General features: G+C 63.5%; 5 protein-coding genes across 6 annotated transcripts; 3 read left to right on the top strand and 2 right to left on the bottom strand.

Moving 5' to 3' along the window:
• Window positions 1–49: 49 nt before the first annotated feature.
• On the top strand, window positions 50–4,152 carry NICN1 (nicolin 1, tubulin polyglutamylase complex subunit). 2 transcript variants are annotated; one of them, XM_068158002.1, is made up of 6 exons: window positions 50–206; window positions 848–1,021; window positions 1,348–1,461; window positions 1,965–2,036; window positions 3,432–3,536; window positions 3,662–4,152. In XM_068158002.1, the coding sequence occupies exons 1-6, from the start codon at window positions 60–62 to the stop codon at window positions 3,701–3,703; spliced, it is 654 nt and encodes a 217-aa protein (XP_068014103.1). In that variant the 5' UTR covers window positions 50–59; the 3' UTR covers window positions 3,704–4,152. The 2 variants fall into 2 exon arrangements, with proteins under 2 accessions (XP_068014103.1, XP_068014104.1); XM_068158003.1 differs by lacking the exon at window positions 50–206 and adding an exon at window positions 225–393.
• Window positions 4,153–4,295: 143 nt separating this feature from the next.
• AMT (aminomethyltransferase) lies at window positions 4,296–6,485 on the top strand. The gene is made up of 8 exons (XM_068158004.1): window positions 4,296–4,631; window positions 4,724–4,804; window positions 4,923–5,054; window positions 5,200–5,278; window positions 5,446–5,591; window positions 5,686–5,866; window positions 5,996–6,151; window positions 6,249–6,485. The coding sequence occupies exons 1-8, from the start codon at window positions 4,296–4,298 to the stop codon at window positions 6,425–6,427; spliced, it is 1,290 nt and encodes a 429-aa protein (XP_068014105.1). The 3' UTR covers window positions 6,428–6,485.
• Window positions 6,486–6,529: 44 nt separating this feature from the next.
• TCTA (T cell leukemia translocation altered) lies at window positions 6,530–7,734 on the bottom strand. The gene is made up of 2 exons (XM_068158005.1): window positions 7,352–7,734; window positions 6,530–6,640 (listed from the first exon to the last, which is right to left on the bottom strand). The coding sequence occupies exons 1-2, from the start codon at window positions 7,678–7,680 to the stop codon at window positions 6,598–6,600; spliced, it is 372 nt and encodes a 123-aa protein (XP_068014106.1). The 5' UTR covers window positions 7,681–7,734; the 3' UTR covers window positions 6,530–6,597.
• Window positions 7,735–8,098: 364 nt separating this feature from the next.
• UBA7 (ubiquitin like modifier activating enzyme 7) lies at window positions 8,099–16,316 on the top strand. The gene is made up of 23 exons (XM_068158007.1): window positions 8,099–8,139; window positions 8,220–8,385; window positions 9,287–9,393; window positions 9,589–9,679; window positions 9,789–9,930; window positions 10,023–10,120; window positions 10,232–10,378; window positions 10,461–10,619; window positions 10,799–10,906; window positions 10,988–11,068; window positions 11,156–11,311; window positions 11,421–11,586; window positions 11,664–11,860; window positions 12,097–12,161; window positions 12,287–12,470; window positions 12,584–12,658; window positions 12,957–13,143; window positions 13,332–13,441; window positions 13,530–13,616; window positions 13,692–13,883; window positions 15,492–15,593; window positions 15,674–15,774; window positions 16,070–16,316. The coding sequence occupies exons 1-23, from the start codon at window positions 8,099–8,101 to the stop codon at window positions 16,188–16,190; spliced, it is 2,883 nt and encodes a 960-aa protein (XP_068014108.1). The 3' UTR covers window positions 16,191–16,316.
• Window positions 16,317–16,325: 9 nt separating this feature from the next.
• Window positions 16,326–18,768, bottom strand: INKA1 (inka box actin regulator 1). The gene is made up of 2 exons (XM_068158008.1): window positions 18,612–18,768; window positions 16,326–17,264 (listed from the first exon to the last, which is right to left on the bottom strand). The coding sequence occupies exons 1-2, from the start codon at window positions 18,660–18,662 to the stop codon at window positions 16,386–16,388; spliced, it is 930 nt and encodes a 309-aa protein (XP_068014109.1). The 5' UTR covers window positions 18,663–18,768; the 3' UTR covers window positions 16,326–16,385.
• Window positions 18,769–19,255: the final 487 nt, after the last annotated feature.

Below are 19,255 nucleotides of genomic sequence, written 5' to 3' on the forward strand. Positions count from 1 at the left end.
GTGCGTGGCGTCACCGCGCGCACGACCCCGCCCAGGAGGGGCGGTGGCGGTGCGCCGCCATGTCGGGAGCGGCGGGGCCGGGACGTTCCCCGCTGCTCTGCACCCTCCGCCCCGCCGTCGCGCTCCAGCTGAGCGGGGGGGCCGAGCCGGCACGGCACGGCGTGGCCGTCATCGACCTCCGCTTCCCCCGCGGCGCCCCCGCCGATGTGAGTGCGGTCCGGCGCTGGGTGGGCGGTGCCGGGAGCGGTACTGGTATGGAGATGCTGTGCTGGGGGTGGTCCCGGCGGGGTATCAAGAGCGATGCCGGGGGGTGTCCCGCTGTGCGATGGTGACACCATTGCTAGTCCTGATGCCAGAGGGGTGCCACCAGGGGCGGCGACGATCCCGTATCGGGTTTGTACTGGGGCGGGAGAGAAGATACCGGTGCCGGGCTATTGCCGAGGGCAGCACGAGTACCGGTGTTGGGCGGGATGCTGGGCGCCATCTGCATCCCAGTATGTGCGGGAGGGATGCTAGTACCTGGTCTAGTAGGGGCGGGGACGGATGGTATAGGGGGTGATGCCGTAGCAGTACCGGTACGGGGCGGGGGCGATTCCTCTGCCTGTCCGGGTGTGGGAAGGAGGGATGCCGGTGCCTGTCCCGGTCCCAGTATTTGGGGGGATGCCGGTGCCCGTCCCGGTATGGGTGGGGTGTGGTGGTGCGGGATGTATGTCAGTGCCAGTACGAGCTGTGGGATGCCAGTGCCGGTCCCGGATTTGGGGATGATGCCGATACCTGTATGAGAGATACCGGTGCTAGCACCGGCGGGGGAGTGCCAGTGCTGGGGCTGAGGCCGCCGGTACCGCAGGTGCAGGAGATCGTCTTCAGGAACTTCTACACGGCGTTCCTGAGCGTGCGGGTGCAGCGGCCCGGCCCCGGTGGGTCTTGCCGCTGGGTGACCTGCCTGAAGGACCACTGCCTGATGCCCTGTCCGCACACCGAGGAGGGCTCCCAGGACTACTTCTCCCTCCACCGCCACCAGGTCAGCACAGCCGGGGCTTCGTCATCCATGCCCCCGGGTCTCACCCTTCTTTGCCTGAACCCTAAGACAGTTCCTGGTTCCCAGGTCCCTGTGCTGATACCCTTGCCCTGCTATGCCTCCCCTACCCCTGCCAGCCCCTCTCAGCAGCAAGGTCTCCATGCTGGTCCAGCCCATGCCCCGCTCTGCCCAGCCACCTACCATGAAGTGACATTCCCCTCAGGCTCCTTTCAACTGGGATGGGACATTTTTGAGGAAATACCCAAAGCTGCCCCAGAGCAGCACCAGGCCCTGTGGTAACAGCCCCCTCCTTGTCCTTGTCCCAGCAGATGCTGTGTGACATGGACCAAGTGATGGCGGTGCGGTTCATCCTGCGGCAGCCCTCTCCAGTCTGGCTCCACTTCACCATTGAGGACGTGCAGATTTTCCCCCCTGGACAGAAGGTGAGCCTGTCCCAGTGCTGCCCTTCCTCTCAGTTATGTGTAGAGTGGCCAGGACAGGCCACCATCCCTAGTCCTGCACCTGGCACAGGTTCAGGGGCTTCAGACTCCTACTAGAGTCACAGGGGTGTGGGTCAAAGTCCTTGTCATTTGCTGAGGCACTTGGGGTCCCTTTGTGTGCTGAGGACTGGGGAGGGACTGCTCCATCCAGGCCCAGCCCTGCCTGTTCCAGAGGTGAATATTTGCCTGAGTAGTGAGATGGAGCTGGAAGTTGCTGCAGCAAATTATTAGTTGCAAACAACCACTCAAAAGACAACATTCCCTTTAAAAACAGTAATGTGACACTTAACATCCATAGCAATATAAACACAGGTGGGCTCCAGACCACAGCAGCATGGACTCAGGACATCATGGACTCAAACCACATCAATGTAGCATGCTTCATAGCATGAGGGATGGAGGTGGGACTGGGGACACCCTTGTGTGACCCTCTCGATCTGTTTCAGAGCCCACAGAAGGATTTTCCCTCTTGGCTCTCCCAGCTGACCCCTCCAGAGCAGCCAGCCAGCCTGCATGAGGTGAGTGATCCCCACTAAAGTCTCAAGAGGAAGGAGGGACCTGCATGGGGGGGTTCCAGTGGGTGCAAGCACCCCTTGTGACCCTACTTGCCCCATCCTTGTCCTGTTGGCTCCAGGTCTCCATCAGGAGTAGCTTTTGAAGCCCTGAAATAGAGAACTAGGTTGGATGGGGCTTTGAGCAACTTGATCTAGTAGGAGGTGTCCCTGCCTATGACAGAGGGTTGGAACACTCTGTGATTCCATGAAGTAATCTGCCTTGTGCAGGAAGTAGTTTGCAGCATTCAGAAGAAAAATACCTCCACAATGATGTACTCTCTGAGGTGACACTTCAGTCTACCTGTCCTCTAGTCTGTGGACAGCAGTGTCCCCGTGGGAGTGGAGGCAGCACAGCATCACTCAGCCGGTGGGTGGATGGGTGAGGACAGGGTGTCCTGGTTGGTCCCCAGCACTTTGCAGAGAGTGCACCTTGGGAATTACGTGGCACGAGGGTAGAGGGACGTCACAGCTGTGGCACACATTCACAGCTTGCAAGCCACATCTGCCTGGCTGGTGGCCTTCAGTGAGCAAAGTCCAGGCAGAGGAGGGCAGGGACTGGCAGCTGGCTTGCCTATGGAAACCTGCTGAATCAGCCTCTGGCTGGGCCAGGAGCAGTCACACACCCCAGCACTTCTGCAACAGTTCTGCTACTGGGCTCTTGGTGCTGCTGAGTTTACGCCATGTTGGTGGCAAGGCTTCTGCCAAGCCTGGGAGGTCAGGGAGCTCTGGTCACTGCCTGGCTGGCTGACAGGCCAGAGCGAGCTCACTGGTCCCTTGCCAATTGCATGAATCACCTCCCCCTTGGCAAGGGGTGGTACAGGGGAGGTGCTGGGGTTACTCTGGGCATGGCTGTTCCCAGCATCACCCCGAGGTACCCACAAGCAGCCTGATGCCATGGGCAGGGGAGAAGCAGCATGGAGCTTTTCCCCAGACTGGGGAGCTACTGCTGAGTCTGTGGGTCTTGCCCAGCTAAAGGTTCCTGCATGAACCAGCGCTCGCGGGGGGCCCAGGGGAGTGCCATGGGAGGACTCTGAACTGTGCAATTAGGATTTTAATCATTAGCCAGCTGCCTGTTTTCTGTCCTCACCCTGGACAGCTGCCAGCAGAGATGGCCTGTGCTGGCTCCATGGCACCCAAGGCTCAGGGTCACCTGTTTTCCCAGCTGCATGTTTTCCTAGAGCAGGGCTCTGCTCACCTTGCACTGGAGAACCACCAGCAGGTCAGGAATGTGGGCACTGTCACGAACCGCCTGTGATCACAGCTTCCTGGAAACCACAGTCATACCTCCACACCACTGCCTAAGCCCAGGCTGATCTGGGCCACTCCCTGCTCCACAGCGTTGTACTCACTTCTTTCTAGGAGCTCCCTGACCCCGAGAAGGTGTCCACGGAGGTCCAGCAAATGTGGGTGCTGACAGAGGTGATCCGGGCTCGCCAGACAGCTGCCCGCATCGGGCGCTTCGACGTGAGTCCTACCCCCCTGCCCAGGGGGCTCTGGCATTGCTGCATCACAGGGGAGCCCTTTCAGGATGGGATGGGGTGTCCCAGCAGAGCTTTGGTGCCAGGAACAATAGTTGCTCTCTTTTGCAGGTGGATGGCTGCTACGATATCAACCTCCTTTCCTACACCTGAGCCCTGTGGGTGCTGGTGGGAGGGAGCTGGCTCCCCCACACTCCCAGGGCCCAAGTGGATTTCATCTCTCCTGCATTGGCCTTTGTCCCTGCAGTCCTGGGGGGGGGTTCCATGCCCTTCCGGTGCCCCTTCCCTATTTCCTCCAGTGTTGGCTGGCAGTGGTGGGCAGTGCTGTTGCCCTGGAGCCTCTCCCAGGCAGGTTGCCCTCCAGCAGCAGTGGTTCTGCTCTTAGCGTGTCCCTTAGCTGCCACGGGCAGCACCCAATCACCCCTCTGTCCCCAGCTTCTGTCCTGGGGAGCGGCCCTGGGTCCTGCTTCCACTGCTGCAAGCCCCTGCAGGCTCCTTGGGCAGGAGAGTGCTGGCGCTGACGCCCACCGCGCCTAGGGGGCCGAGGAGGAGCCGGGGGGCGGCGGGGAGCATCTCGGTCACAACTAAAAGCTGCTACCTTGTTTCTGCCTGTGCCTGCCTTGTCTCTTTCTCGGGGGTGGGTAATGGCCGTGCCCGGGCAGGACCCGCACCCAGCATCCCCCTTCGCCGGCGGCGGGGAGGCGGTGCCGGGGGGCGGGAGCGGGGCGGGGGCCGAGCGGACTCCATGTCCCAGGAGCCCCGGGGCCGGACCGGGCCGTGTCGTGCCAGGGAGGGAGGGAGGGAAGAAAGGATGCTGCGGGCGGGCTGCCGCGCCGCGCTGTCCGGCCGTCTCCTGGGCTCCGCGCCGTTGAGCGCGGCCGGCGGACAACGGCCTGGAGGGGCCGAGACCGGGGATGGGCTGAAGCGGACGCCGCTGGACGCCCTGCACCGGTCCCGCGGAGGGAGGATGGTGCCGTTCGCGGGCTGGAGCCTGCCGCTGCACTACGAGCAGGGCCACCTCCAGTCCCACCTGCACACTCGCCGCCGCTGCTCCCTCTTCGACGTCTCCCACATGCTGCAGGTCGTCAGGGCGGGAGGAGGGGGCGGGAGGGGGGCTGAGGACGAGGGGGCTGCACACAGCAAGCCTCATACCTTGCTGCGGCACCCTTCCAGATCCGGGTGTACGGCCGGGACCGCATCAAGTTCATGGAGAGCCTGGTGGTGGGGGACATCGCCGAGCTGAAGCCGGGACAGGTATGGGGCACTGGGAGAGGGGAGACCACCGGGTGTCTGGCGGTGTCAGAGGATCCCGGGAGCACCCTGGGTGGAGGACGGGCAGCCTGCCCGTGCTCTCGGGAGCTGTGTCCTGCAGGGCACCCTGACGTTACTCACCAACGAGAAGGGCGGGATTGAGGATGACCTTATTGTCACCAACACGTCAGAAGATCACCTCTACGTGGTGTCCAACGCTGGCTGTGCCGAGAAGGACTTGGCCATCATGAGGGTACGGGCTGCTCGAGCCCTGAGGGAGGTTGGATGTGTGGTGGGAACGAGCCCTACCACCCTTCAGTGAGCTCTGTGGCTATGGCCATGTGTGGGGATAGCACTAGCCTGGCTCCCTGGCTAGCAACACGTTGTCACCCTGGCAGGGCAGAGCAACGGAGCTGCAGGCTGCCGGCAGTGACGTTCACCTGGAGGTGTCAGACAATGCGCTCCTGGCGCTGCAAGGTACAGAGAGCCCTGAGTGAGCTGTCACGAAGTGTCATCGTGTAGGAGTCTCACCCTCAGTGGGTGCTACACAGCATTTTCCTCTGGGTCCTTGCCTGATGGGAGCCCTCCCCATGTGCCCCCCTTCCCCAGACACTGCTGTCCCCTAGAGCCACCTGTCTCCTCAGGTCCCTCCATGGCACAGGTGCTGCAGGCAGGGCTGTCGGATGACCTGGCCAAGCTGTCCTTCATGAGCAGCATCACCACGACAGTCTTCAGTGTGCCAGGCTGCCGGGTCACACGCTGTGGCTACACTGGCGAGGATGGTGTGGAGGTACCCCAGGAGCCACACCGGCCCACCCTGCACCGTGGTGGTACCGAGAGCAACATCTTGCCCCACTGACCCTGCCCCCCATGTCTCCCTGCAGATCTCGGTGCCTGTGGGGCAGGCAGTGGAGCTGGCTGAGCAGCTGCTGGGTGTCCCTGAGGTGTGGCCAGCAGGGCTGGCAGTCAGGGACAGCCTGCGCTTGGAAGCTGGGCTCTGCCTTTATGGCAATGACATCGACGAGACCACCACTCCTGCCGAGGCTGGGCTGATGTGGACCTTAGGTAGGTTATGACTACAATCAGCCTCACCTCCTCCTCAGGGCAGGCAGAGGGGCAAGGTGTCCCTGTGCTCCCAGTGCAGCATAAGTGGACAAGGTGGACATCACCAACCCTTGCCCATCCGCACCACAGGGAAGCGCCGTCGTGCAGCCATGGACTTCCCTGGCGCAGCCATCATCATGGCGCAAGTGAAAGAGAAGCCAAAGCGCAAGCGTGTGGGGCTGACATCAGTGGGACCCCCCATCCGTCCCCACACAGCCATCCTGGGCCCTGAGGGCACTCCTGTGGGTAAGTGGGGGCAGCAGGGCTCTGAGTTGTGCCCCTGGCAGGGGAAGGGGCTGGGCTGCCAATCTTCATTCACCTCTGTATGTCTCCACATCCCCAGGTACAGTGACCAGCGGCTGCCCCTCACCCTCCCTTGGCAAGAACATTGCCATGGGCTACGTGGAGACGGCACACAGCCGGACTGGCACTGCGCTCACCGTTGAAGTGCGGAAAAAACAGCACCCAGCCCTTGTCACCAAGATGCCTTTTGTGCCCACCCAGTACTACATGGCCAACTGAGGCCAGTGGCTGCTGCGGGCATGGCACTCCAGCCCAAATAAACACCCCTATCCCACTCTCCCAGCCTCTTCCCAAGTGATGGCCAAAGCAAGGGACAGCAGGTGGGGCACAGTGCTTTAATGGTGCAGGCAGTGCCCGACGGTCCCGGTGCTCCTCACTCCCGGTGCTCCTCACTCCCGGTGCGTCTTTGCTAGCTCCGCTGTTGAGCCCTCCCTGCAAAAGACAAGCAGGGTGAGGGGCTGGGGTGGTACCCCAGAATGGCTCCCCGGTACAGGGCGACGGTGCTTGTTTACCTGTGTGGGCTGGGCAGTGCTGGAGCTGCACTTACTGGAGCATACTGGTCTAAGGGAACAGCTAGGAGGGCACATGCTAGGGTGCACTGATTTCGAGGCAGAGATGGGATGGCGTTCACTGGGCTGTGTTGGTCTGGGAATGCAACCAGGACCTCGGTGAGGCATGCAGGGCTGGGGGGCCACTAATTGGGGTGCACTAATTGGAGTGTGCAGCTGGGAAGGCGCTCACTGAGCTGTACTGGTCTAGGTGTGCAAGCAGAATGCTTGCTGGGGCATACCAGGCTGGGGTGGGTACTCACTGGGGTGCATTGTTTTGCCTGGATAGCTGGAAGGGTGCTCCCTAAGCTCTACTGGCCTGGTTGCAAATGGGAAGGCACTCACTGGGGGTTACTGGCCTTGAAGGGAATATGCTGGGGTGCACTGGTCTGGGGGCACAGCTTGGGGGACACTCGCTAGCATGCACGGGGCCAGAGGCAGAGCCGGGGGGTGCTTGCTGGGACGTACTGTTCTAGAGCAGTGTAGCGGGCCAAGTGTGCAGCCGGGAAGGCGCTAGTCAGGCCAGGCTGTAGCAGGGGTCGCAGCAGAGCAGGCAGGGTGCAGCGGCTCAGGTCCGGTAGCGGTCGGGACTCACCGGGGCGGGCAGTGCCGCTCGGCGGCGCCGTTGCGTCGGGCGGGGCTGGCGGGGGACAGAGAATGCGCGCGCGGCCGGGTTGGCCCGGGGCCGGTACCGGGGGACCGGCGGCCGGCGGGCCCGGTCCGGTAGCAGAGCGTGGCCACCTCCTCGCCGTAAACGCGCCAGGCCAGGTGGATGCCCAGCAGATTGAGGCTCAGCCAGACCAGCAGCAGCTGGCACAGCGCAGCCCGCACGTCCTGCGCTGCCCATTCGGCCGCCAGCTCCCGGCCCAGCGCGACAAGCCCCCGCCACGGCAATTGCCAGCCGGCCGCCACCGCCGCCGCCATGGCTTCGCCGCCGGGCCTTCCGGGGGGGGGGCGGGGCCTCCACGAACGGGCTTATTCCGGGGGCGCGGTTACGCGATACGGGAGGTGGGAAATGTGCTTGCAGAGGAGGGGTCACTCGGGGGGCGGGGCCTGGTTGTGGGGCGGGACATCCAGCCAGGGCCGTTTTACTTGGGGGGTGTGGCTATGGGGCGGAACTTACAGAGACCGGGGTGAGGCGGGGCAGGGAACAGGGATTGAGCAGGGGCACCCGGACGGGGGTTTCCCTATGGCCAGGATTGGATCTTCCGGGGCGGGGCCCCTCTCGGGAGGCGGGGCCTCTCTCGGGAGGCGCGGCCTCTCTCGGGAGGCGGGGCTGGATGTGGGGTGACGGTGCCGGCATTGGGCAGGGTCCGTCCCGGGGCGTGGCGGCCGCGGTGCCATGGCGGGCAGCGGCGAGCCGGGTCTGTACTCGCGGCAGCTGTGAGTGACGGGACCGGGGACAGCGGAGCGGCGAGCGGGATCGGGGGCTCCCGGTCCCACTGACGGTCACTGCCACTCAGGTACGTGCTGGGCGGCGGGGCGCGGCGGCTGGCAGAAGCGTCGGTGCTGGTGTCGGGGCTGCGCGGGACCGGAGCGCAGGTGGCGGCGGCGCTGGTGCTGGCAGGAACCGGGCATGTCGTCCTGCACGACAACGAAGCTGCTCGCACGGCCGACCGTGCCCACCAGGTACAGAGGGTCCGGCTACCAGCACGGGTATGGGCAGGGCTCTCCATAACGGGTGCAAGTAGAGATAAGAGTCTTGGTGACAGACACGAGTGGGGTCGCCGGTAGCAGGTACAGATATGGGTTGGAGTCCTGGTAACGGGTACAGGTAATGGTGGAGGTCCCCATAATGCATATGGGCACAGAGAAAGGTGCCAGTGACAAGTGTAGGTGCAGACAGAGATACCAGTAACAGATACAGAAGTATGGGTAGGTGTCTCAGTTATGGCTTATGGGTATGAGCAGAGGTCCTGGTTATGGGTATGGGTGCAGGTGGGGTTCCAAGTAATGGGTACAGGTGTGACTGGGGTTCCCCATAATGGGTATGGGTACAGAACAGGTGGGAGTGCAAGTACTGGGTAGAAGTGTGGGTAGAGGTCACAACAATGGGTGTGGGTACAACTAGGGGATCCCTTTTACAGGCGTGGGTACAAGGTGGGGGCCTCCCAGTAACAGATCCAGGTTGGGGGTCTTGGTAAGCAGTGTGGAATGGGATGTCCCTGTAATGGTAATGGCTCAGGGTGACATTGTCTTGGTTAAGGCACATGGGGTGTCCCATGTCATGGGTATGGCCCTCAGTAGAGGGCCCCACAGCAGTGCTGACAGGACCCATTGCTGCACCCCAAACCCAAGGGGTGCCCTGCAATGTGCCTACCCCACAGTTCCTCCTGAGGGAGAACGATGTAGGCCGGAACCGTGCTGAGGTGTCCCAGCAGGCCCTGGCTGAACTGAATCCTCATGTAGTGGTGGCAACTCATACTGGGGAGCTGTCGTAAGCCTTCCTTGCTTCCTTCCAGGTAAGCCCCCACCTCTGTGCCCTGGGGTCCCTCTGGCATGGTGGCACCCACTTACAGTCCCGGAACAGGTGGTGGTGCTGACCGAATCCCCACTGGAGGAGCAGCTCTGCATTGGGGACTTCTGCCATGCCCAGGGCATCTGCTTCATTGTGGCTGACACCAAGGGGCTGGCAGGGTAAGAGGTCTTTTTGCTGCAGGGTTCTGCCATTGCTTCCAGGTCACCTTGTCCTCAGAGTCCCTAGCCCTGCTCTGCAGCCCATGTCCCTGTCCCACAGGCGTGGCTCTTTTTTTGCTTGGGCAGGACCTTGGGCAGTGCTCAGGCAGCTTAGCGAGGCAGTTTTTGCAGCAAACCCCCATTGCTCTTCTCCAGGCAGCTGTTCTGTGACTTTGGGGAAGACTTTGTTGTTGAGGACCCAGCAGAGGGGGACCCAGTGTGTGCCGCTGTGCAACACATCTCCCAGGTAGGAGGGCGGTCTCAGGAGGAGCTCCCTCTAAAGCTCACTGCCTCCTCAGGTGACTTTATGCCCCCCAGGTCTGGTCCCCAACCTTCACATCCATTCCCCTTCTCAGGGCAACCCGGGTGTGGTGACATGCATGGGGACAGAAGACAGCCGTGGCCACCCCTTCTGTGATGGTGATCTGGTGACATTTTCTGGCGTGGAGGGGATGACAGAGCTGAATGACCAGAAGCCCATCCCTGTGCACGTGCTGGGTGAGCTGCCCAAGGGTCCACAACTGCCTTGGCCCAGGGTCTGGGAGCTTTCCAGGTCCTTGGCAGTGATGGTTGCACCTTCTTGTCCCCAGATGCTTTCAGGCTGGAGATTGGGGACACCAGCTCCTTCTCACCCTACCGCCTTGGGGGCCTGGTCCTGCAGGAGCGGCTGCCCCAGGTGCACTCCTACGTAAGTACCTCCTTGGATCCTGGGTGCTTCTGGGACTGTGGCACTGCCATGCTGTGCCCTGCCCTGGCCGTGGGGAAGTACTATCCAGGTCTCTGGCACTTGTGCCAGCAGAAGTCCCTGTGTCAGGCACTGGCAGAGCCCAAGATCCAAGTGGCAAGTGCTGAGGAGCTGCTGCGCAGCCACAACCTGCACGCCGCCTTCCAGGCCCTGCATGCTTTCTGCAGGGAGCAGGGCCGCCTGCCCCGCCCCAGAGCACAAGTGAGTCCCCACCCTGCCCCTGCCTGGCCCCCCTGGCTCTCCTCAACCCTGCCTGGGGCTGGCCTTGCTCCTCTGCCTGCAGGCCGATGCTGAGCGGGTGCTGGAACTGGCACGGAGCCTGAGGGTGCAGCAGGGTCTCCTGGATGAGAACGTTGTGCGAGCCTTTGCCAGCGTGAGCGCAGGGGACCTGTGCCCCATGGCTGCCGTTGTTGGGGCCATGGCAGCTCAGGAGGCACTGAAAGTGAGCAGTGTGGGGGTTCTGGGCCCTGAGGTCCAGCTGGTCGTGCTGGAGCGTTTATGCCGGTGTTTGGTGACCACGAGAGGGCACTTGCTGCCAGCCCTGGGAAAAGCAGCAGGGCTGGGGTGGGGTATGGAGGAACTGCACTGGCCACTGAGCCAGCGGGGCCCCGTTCACCCCAGGCTATCACTCGGAAGTTCCTGCCCCTGGACCAGTGGTTGTACTTTGATGCCCTGGAGTGCCTGGAGCTGGAGGGGGCCATGCAGCTGACAGAAGAGGATTGTGCTCCGGTGAGAGTGTGCGCCGAGAAGCTCCCAAGCGCTAGGGGTGCCGTGGCCACCCACGCTCACACAGCTTCTCTGTCCCACTAGAGGGGCACTCGCTATGATGGCCAGATCGCCGTCTTCGGGGCCGCCTTCCAGGAGCAGCTGGGCCACCAGAAGTACTTGGTGGTGAGTTGGGGTGGCTGCCACAGTACCGGGGAGGCTGCAGAGCAGGCAGCCAGTGCATGGTGAGCTGCAGCAGCTCTGCCCTGGCAGGTGGGAGCTGGTGCCATTGGCTGTGAGCTGCTGAAGAACTTTGCCATGATGGGGCTGGCAGCAGGACCAGGTGGGGACCTCACTGTCACCGACATGGACACTGTTGCTCTCTCCAACCTCCATCGGCAGCTCCTGTACCGCTCATCAGATATATCAGTAAGAGGCCATGAGGTGGTGGCCAAGGTCCCCCTGCAGAGAGCACCTTGGCTGTCCCAAAGGCTCCCGGGGCAGGAGAGAGCTGCCCACCCTCTCTCTGCTTTGGTAGAAGCCGAAGTCAGTGGTGGCCGCAGCAGCCATGCAGTGCATGAACCCCGATGTCAGGGTGACAGCTCACCAGAACCAGGTGGGACCTGCCACTGAGTCAGTCTATGGGGATGACTTCTTCCAGCGCCTGAATGGTGTCACCAGTGCCTTGGACTCACTGGAGGCTCGTGAGTGCTGGGGAGGGGGAAAAGGCTGAGTCCCTGGACATGCTCCCTAGCTCCCCAGCACCCCTGCCTACCCACAGGTGCCTACTTGGAGAAACGCTGCCTACATTGCCTCACACCACTGCTGGACTCAGGCACTGAGGGGCCACGGGGGAATGTCCTGGCCATGGTGCCCTTCCTGACCAAACCGCTGGAGCCACCTGGTGTCCCCAGGGATGGCACCTTCCCCTTCTGCACCCTGCGGTACTTCCCCCGCACCATCCAGCACACGCTGCAGGTAGTCTATGCCGTGCCAGCCCCTGGCCCCCAGCGAAGAGGCACCATGGCCTTTGTCTTCCTTTCCCGTTTCCTTCTCTGGCCATGGTCCAGAAATGGGATATGGGCAGGATACAGCCCCAGCTGCTTCCTGCTGGTAGTCCAAGCTCTGCCGGTAGCCCCATCATGGGCTCTCCTTCCCCCTGAGCTGGGGGCTCTTGGGGGCACAAGTACTCAACCTCTGCTACCCCTCTGCAGTGGGCTCGTGATGAGTTCGAGGGGCTCTTCCAGCTGCCTGCAGAGCACGTCAACCGCTTCATGAAGTGAGTGGCTTAGGCGCTGCCCATCACTGCCAGGGTTCTGGAGAGGGGGATGGAGGGCTGCACCCCACCTGGGGTGTCCCATGGGGTTCCTCCTGGGTCAGCAGCAGCAGTGCCTGGTTTTGCAGAGACCCGGCTTTCCTGGAACAGCTGCCAGCAGGGAAGGCCCTGGAGGTCCTGGAACAAGTGCAGAAGAGCCTTCAGGAGCGGCCACAGAACTGGCAGGACTGCGTGCACTGGGCCCACCGGCACTGGCAGAGCTGTTACCATAATGCCATCGCCCAGCTGCTGCACACCTTTCCCCCAGAGCATGTGAGCCCAGGGCCCGTGGGGCTGGTGCACCTGCACCTTCTCTCCTCCTTCAGTTGTCCTGCTGCAGCCAGGGGGACATGTCCCTGGGCCTGACTCTGCCCTCCTTGTGCCAGGAATCCAGCCCAGGTGTCCCCTTCTGGACAGGAGACAGGATCTGTCCCCATCCACTGACATTTGACCCTGATAACGTGAGTGCAGGGAAGAGCTGAATGGGGTATGCCAAACTGTAGTCATGATCCATCTGCCACAGCCCATCTGGGGTTGCCAAGTCCTGAGCTGGGTCTGTCCCTGTCCCCAGTCAGCAGGAGCTTTGCTGGGGACAACTACTTATCTTCTGTGGCTGGAGAAGGAAAGGCACCTCCATCTCCATCTCGGGGCAAAGCCATGCTGCTCTGCCCACTCCTGACTGCACAAGGCAGCCTTTGATTGTGTGTGCTTGTGGACCACCCTCACAAGGCACCCCACAGCCCCTGTTCTTCCCCACAGAACACTCACCTGCAGTACATCCTGGCCACTGCCCACCTCTTTGCCCAAGCCCACAAGGTGCCTCCATGCAGTGACCAGGCAGCCACCCAGACCATCCTCCGCAGCACAGTCCTGCCACCCTTCCAACCCCAGGAGGAGCTCAACATCCCTCTCGCTGAGGAGCAGGAGGAGGTGCAGGTGCCTGAGGGTGAGACTCCCTATACCCATGGTCCCCCAGCACACGTCCTCAGGACCAGCCTGGCAGCCGTGGGGCAGCATTGCTGCTCATCGCTGCCCCAGCACCTGGAAGGACCTGAAACGAGGAGGGGCACCATGCCGTGCTCCTCACAGTGCCATGGTGAAGGGGCACAACCCCAGGGGTCCTTGTGCCCTCAGACCACGGGCGACTGGTGAAGCTCACCCAGGATCTGGTTCAGAAAAGACAAGAGCTGCTACAGGGTGAAGAGGTGCAAGTGCCTCTGATGGAGCCCATCTACTTTGAGAAGGTATCACAGGCCAGGCAGGCAGCCCCACTGAGCTTGGGAGGATTGATGTCCCCATGAGATGCTGATGTCTCCATGCTCTTCTCCACAGGACAATGACATCCACATGGACTTCATCACAGCAGCATCCAACCTGCGTGCAGAGAACTATGGCATCCCCCCTGCTGACTGGCTGATGGTGAGAGGGGCAGCCTGTGGGGTCAGGGGTCCCTGTCCTATGTGGTGCAGCCACAGATATCCCTCTTGTCCTCAGAGCAAAAGGATTGCTGGGCAGATTGTGCCTGCCATCATCACCACCACAGCAGCCGTGGCTGGGCTGGCATGTCTGGAGGTCTACAAGCTGGTCTGGGGGTGCCAGGACCTCAAGTACTACCGCAACAGCAACCTCTGGCTGTCTGACTGCCTGCTGCTCCGCTTTCAGCCCCTACCACCCACCACCTACTGGGTAGGACTTTCTCTGTGGGGCAGGGCAGGTGGGAGATGCCCAGGGGTCTTGGGTAACCCCAGATCTTGGTGACAGCCAGTGTGAGGCCATGCCAGAGGAACCAAGGAGCAAGGAGGTGGGCCATGCAGGAGGGACAGCCCTGGCAATGGCACTCCAGGCAGTGAGGAACTGACTCGTTCCTGCAGCCACCCACCTGGCCCCTTGCCACCACCACCATCCCACTCACCCCAGCTTCTAGGCAAACCTGGGTGCTCTGGGGAGCCCGTGGGGCTGCGGCAGTCCTGCTGCCCCACAGCGGGCCCCACGGTGAGCCCCGCAGCCAGGGAACGGGAGGCCGCAGCAGCCACGCACATCTGGCTTATGGAAACCAGCTGCAGCAGCCAAAGAGCAGCTGGCACTGGGCCGGGAAGGGCCGCTTGGGGGGGAGCTGGGCTGGGGGTCCCGGTGATGGGGGGCCAAGCCGCAACCACTCTGCCAAGGAGTGAGAGCGGGGGTGGGGGCCAGCCCAGATTGGGACCGTCTGGGCGATAGAGGCCCCTTTGTCTGGGGGTTTATGGCGTGCGAGGCAGCCCTTCCGGCTCGGCAGGAAGCACCGATTGGAACCAGATTGGCCCGGGGGGCCCAGGGCCGGGGGCAGGAAGAGGGGGAGGAGGCATTTCCACCGCCTTGGCCAGCTCCAACACTTCAGGCTGCCCAGCCACCCCACGGCCCCATTGCACCCTGCAGGCTGCCCAGCCTTCTGCCTGCCAGCATGCTATGTCCCCTGGGTTGGCACCATTTTTGGGTGGAGTATGCTGTTTGGGCTGGCTATGCCCTTGGGTATCTGCCACAGTGGCCAGCACCTTCATGTCCCACAACTAGGATGCCCAGTGCAACATTTCATGCCTGGCTGCTTGGCAGGGTGGGAGTACATGTTCCCCAGGCCTGCTTGGCATGACCTGTGGTCCCACAGGGACCTGGAGAGCCCACCTTGGGATGCCAGAGGGATGCGCTTTCCAGGGTACTGGGACAGGGCAGTGGCAGTCCCCCTGTACTGGGTAGTCAACAACCTAGTGAGGATGGGGTTAAGCACTTTCCACCCTGGTGTGATGAGTGCAGGCAGCAGAAGGCAGGAGGTGAGAAGCAGCAGAAGGCAGGAGGGGAGAGTGGCCAGGTGCAAATGCCCCTTCCCGAGTGGGGCCAGGGCCAGCACCGGGCAGGGGCTGACACCGCCTGAGGCGAGGGCAGATGGCAGGGCAGTCATGCCAGACGGTACAGGGCCACATTCGGCACTTGGGCCCGAGGTTGGCGCCTTGCTGGTCCCCTCGGGCCAGAGCCGGGGTCGCAGGGCTGCGGGTGTGAGAAAAGCTGATTGTGCAGGGCTGGGCAGTGCTTCAATGGCTCTTTGTGCATCCTTCCTAGCCCGGGGCTGGGGGCAGCACCAGCCCCATGTCAACCCTGGCCCCTGTGGTGCTGGGGGAATGGCTGTGCTGCCCAGTGGCCCCATCCCCCTGCCCCTAGACAGTTCCCTTTGCCTGCCCTACTCTACCCCAGCTCTCCTGCCCCACCAGTCCCTGGCCCATGGGGCTTGCAGCCGGGGCGTGGGGTGCTAGTGCCTGCCCCTTGCAGTACGGCGGGAGGGAGTGGAGCTGCTGGGACCGTCTGGAGATGCAGGCAGTCACTGCAGACGGGCAGGAGATGACGGTGCAGGAGGTGCTGGACTGGCTGCAGGTGAGCTTGTCATGGGCAGTGATGGGGAGCATGTCACCCTGGGGGTTGCAGGGCTGGATTCTGACACCCACCTCTTGCAGAGGACATATGGCTGGACTGTGACCATGCTCCTGCACGGCTATACTGTGATCTATGACAAGGAGGAGGATGAAGAGATACAGGCCCGACAACAAGCACAGAGGTAGATCCCTGGCTCTGGGACCCAATCCTGCGCCGGGGGGGGGGGGGGGGCTACCAGACCCCTCTCCCTCTATCCTGAGCTGCTCCAGCTGCAGCACAGCTCCCAGCCAGATGCTGGATAAACATCCTGCCGGCAGCACTTCCCGTGGCAAGACCCCTGCCCGGCCCCTTGCTGCTCGCCCCCCACATCCCCCAGCCTGTCTGGGAGCCCCAGAGGAACCTAAGGGCCCCCTGGTGCACCTGGCCAGCCTTGGGGGACAAGTCAACAGCCCCAAAACCCCCTTTCCTTACTCCAGGTTATCAGAGAACCTGAAGGACGCCAGGGAGACGCAGCAACTGGAATTGCTGTATGTGTGTGAGGGAGAGGATGCTGGGGCCAGTAATAGGCGTCCCCCTCTCCTCTGCTCCCTACCCTGAGTGAAGGGCTGGCACTCCTTAATCCAAGCAATAAAAGCTGCATTTTGCATTTGAACTCTCTGAAAAAAAACCCTGCCTGCCCCTGCCCGCAGCCAGGGTGCAGGCAGTGGCCCTCGAAAAAGGTCTCTCTGCCCATACCGTACAAAACCGGGGTTTATTTACAGCGGAGGAGGGTGTGGGCGGCGGCGGGCAGGGCTAAATGTAGCCGATAACGTCGTTGCAGATGATGGGCTGCCGGCTGCGGCTGTTCATGAGAGCAGTGAAGCGGTGGAAGTCCGTGGCCAACTGGGCAATGTTGCTGTGGGACTGGTGGAAGCAGGCACCTTTGGGCTGTCCCCCCAGCCCCAGGGGACAGGAGAAACGCTTGGTGGTTTCCCGGGCCCCCGGCCGGCCACCATCAGCTCCCCGTGGACGGGCCATGTTGGCCAGCTTGCGGCGAACGTTGCCCGAGAGGCTGAGCAGGAAGGCTGGGGGCTTGGCCAGCCGGCGGGAGGGTTCAGCAGAAGTTCGGCGCCGGGGTTCAGCGCCCACCTCAGGCAGGTCCATCCAGTTCTCCACCAGGTCGGCAAAGCAGTTGTCGCCCAGCACCAAAGGCTGACGGTTCCGGCTCTGCGACAGCAGTGCCACAGTCCAGTCTTGTGTGTCAGCTGGCTCCAGCACCCGCCACTGCTCCAAACAGGCGTCCGAGGTGGATTTCGGGCGAGTGCGGCGAGCAGGGACGGGCGGTGGGGCAGCGAGGCCGGCGGAGAGACGGTGTGCCCGCTGGCAGGGCGGTGGGTGCCGGCGCCGCACGGGCACCTCCTCCTCCCTCCAAGTGCTCCCTGATGCCTCCGAGTACCCCGAGTCAAACTCCAGGCTACGTTCGCTGGCCGGGGGGGAGCGGGTGGCCGGGCTTCCCCCTGTTTCCTCCTCACCCCCTGGCTCCAGGCTGCAGGCTGAGTCCGCTGCTGAGCTGGGGCGTGAGGGACATGAAGGGCGGCTGCCCGGCCCCGGTGCCCCTCCGGGGTGGTGCGACGCCTGCCGTGTGCCAGGCATGTGTGCCCGCGGTGTCACCCCCGTCTCTCGCCGACACCGCTGCGGGGAAAAGAAGCAGGTCAGTGCTGTCATCCCCACTCTCCCCTGCCGGCACCACGAACCCACATCCTACTCCTCCGACACCCTGCGCCCCCCGGCCCCAGTTCGGGGTGGGGGCGGCTTTGCTGGCAAAGCCTGGCATGCAGCGGGGTGCGGGGAACAGGGCACAGGTCCCAGCTTGCCCGCAGCCCCGGGCCCCGCTTTCCTGCGGCTCCTGCGTGGAGCTGGCCGGCGTGCAGCGGCATGTCGGGTGAGCAAGCAGGCACCCAGCCCCGGCCGTGCCTGCGGGAAATGACACAGGGCCACAGCACGTAGGAGCTGGGCGCCCCACTGTCCGCCCCCGCCTGCGCCGGCCTCTCAGTTCCCCCCCAGTATCAGTGGGGTGGTAGCCAGGATAACCTAGAGGCAGGACCCTGCTCGGTGGCACAGGGCCAGCTGCAGCCCGAGGGCACCCGCGGGTGGTGGGGTGGGGTTCTCCCTTCCCGTGTGTTGGCAGGGCTACCCCACCCACCCTGTGCCTTCCAGCTGGGGACACCCCAGGTGACGTCAGGGTGCAACGGGGCCTGAGCCCAGGGCCCCCCAAAGAGCTCTATCTGGAGCAGCTGAGAAGGAAGAGAGTGTGGCCGGGCAGGCGGGGAAGGGGCGGCTGGCTCCTTGCAGCCGGGCCGCTCCTCGCTCTTGAATTCCTATTGTCTGACCCCAAAAGCAGGGTGTTACGTCCGCTTTCCTTTCCGCGCTGAAGCTGCGAGAAGCCAGCGAGCGGGAGGGATCGCTCCCCCGTCCTGCTTAACCAGCCGTCCCCAGCCAGCTCCAGTGTAGCTGCTGTCCGGCCTGTGGCGGCCCTGCTTGTCGCTGCCCTCTGTCACTGTCCCAGTCCCCGTCCTGGTCCCCGCTGGTTGGGACCCTCTGAGCCAGCCTTGCTGGCGCTGTGTCAGCGCTTCAAGCTGTCCCGTACCGGCAGTGGGAGCAGCTGGGTAGGCGTGAGGCAGGCCCAGGGGAGCCAGCTGGGCCACCTTGTCACCGTCGATCCCCTCGGGGCAGCCCAGGAAGGCGGCAGGGTGGCAGCTGCGGGGCGGCGGTGCCACTGGCACCCTGACGGCTGGACACCGCAGCCCCTGGCCACCAGCGTCCCATGGCCATTCGTACCCCCACAGCTACCCGTGTCCCAGAGGGTCGCCCACGTCCCCCGAAGTGCCCACGTCCCCTTCGCCCCCTTAGTTCTGCACATGATGTCACGGCGCTGATGTCACTGCCAGCACCCTGACATCATGGCAATGCCCGGTCGGTTCGGCGGGGCGCGGGCAAGGGTGTCCCCGTCCCCTCTCCGGTGCCCGCGGTGGCACTCACCCGGTCGGCGCCGAGCTGGCCAGGGCAGGCGTCCAAGCGGGGGCTGTGCATGCCCGACCTGGGCCCGCTGCGAGTCCCTCTCCCAGTCCCGCCGGTGCCGGCGGCGGAACAGCAGCGGAGCGGAGCGCCTGGCCGTGCCCGCCACCTCCCGGCGCTGCCTAGGCGGCACCGCCCCGCCCCATCGCAGCCAATGGGGCCGTCGTAACGTGAGCACCGGCACCGCCGCCACGGGGCTCCGCCCTGCCCCGCCCCGTCGCCCCGGGGCCCCGCGCCGGGCACTAAGCGGGCGCTACGCGGGGCACGGCGGGGTCAGCCACCACTAGGCAAGACAGGACCCGGTGTCCCGGGTGGCACCACCCCAGCCCCGCCGGCACCGGGGGATCCCGGGAAGCCTTGGCAGGAAGAAGGGTAGCCCCGTTACAGGGCCCCGTCAGAGGCACTTGGAACTACCGGGCTGCCAAAAGAGGTCTGAGCATTGGAGGAGGGAAAGGTGACCCCGGCCACGGGGCCGTGCTTCCCCAACGCCTATTAATTGGGAGCTAATAGCGTTTAATAAGAATTCCAGGAGAAGCGGCTCTGGATGGCAAATGAAGGAGACCTTGGCCAAAAATTACCTCCCAGCTAATTTTTCCAGGTCCCAAGCG

The sequence above is a fragment of the Melanerpes formicivorus genome, unplaced genomic scaffold (assembly GCF_026170545.1).
Source record: "Melanerpes formicivorus ecotype bairdi unplaced genomic scaffold, bMelFor1.0.p_v2 SCAF_38, whole genome shotgun sequence".
Lineage (NCBI taxonomy): Eukaryota > Metazoa > Chordata > Aves > Piciformes > Picidae > Melanerpes > Melanerpes formicivorus.

Excerpts from the sequence above, each read along its gene's own strand:
- INKA1 (XM_068158008.1), bottom strand. The coding sequence starts at position 18,662 with ATGCACAGCCCCCGCTTGGACGCCTGCCCTGGCCAGCTCGGCGCCGAC. Across the intron at positions 17,265-18,611 it reads GCCAGCTCGGCGCCGACCGG|CGGTGTCGGCGAGAGACGGG; the intron begins GTGAGTGCCACC and ends TTTTCCCCGCAG.
- TCTA (XM_068158005.1), bottom strand. The coding sequence starts at position 7,680 with ATGGCGGCGGCGGTGGCGGCCGGCTGGCAATTGCCGTGGCGGGGGCTT. Across the intron at positions 6,641-7,351 it reads GAGCGGCACTGCCCGCCCCG|GGAGGGCTCAACAGCGGAGC; the intron begins GTGAGTCCCGAC and ends TGTCTTTTGCAG.
- NICN1 (XM_068158002.1), top strand. The coding sequence starts at position 60 with ATGTCGGGAGCGGCGGGGCCGGGACGTTCCCCGCTGCTCTGCACCCTC. Across the intron at positions 207-847 it reads CCCGCGGCGCCCCCGCCGAT|GTGCAGGAGATCGTCTTCAG; the intron begins GTGAGTGCGGTC and ends CCGGTACCGCAG. Across the intron at positions 2,037-3,431 it reads AGCCAGCCAGCCTGCATGAG|GAGCTCCCTGACCCCGAGAA; the intron begins GTGAGTGATCCC and ends ACTTCTTTCTAG.
- AMT (XM_068158004.1), top strand. The coding sequence starts at position 4,296 with ATGTCCCAGGAGCCCCGGGGCCGGACCGGGCCGTGTCGTGCCAGGGAG. Across the intron at positions 4,805-4,922 it reads CCGAGCTGAAGCCGGGACAG|GGCACCCTGACGTTACTCAC; the intron begins GTATGGGGCACT and ends TGTGTCCTGCAG. Across the intron at positions 6,152-6,248 it reads CCCTGAGGGCACTCCTGTGG|GTACAGTGACCAGCGGCTGC; the intron begins GTAAGTGGGGGC and ends CCACATCCCCAG.
- UBA7 (XM_068158007.1), top strand. The coding sequence starts at position 8,099 with ATGGCGGGCAGCGGCGAGCCGGGTCTGTACTCGCGGCAGCT. Across the intron at positions 11,587-11,663 it reads CTTGGACTCACTGGAGGCTC|GTGCCTACTTGGAGAAACGC; the intron begins GTGAGTGCTGGG and ends GCCTACCCACAG. Across the intron at positions 13,442-13,529 it reads AGCCCATCTACTTTGAGAAG|GACAATGACATCCACATGGA; the intron begins GTATCACAGGCC and ends TCTTCTCCACAG.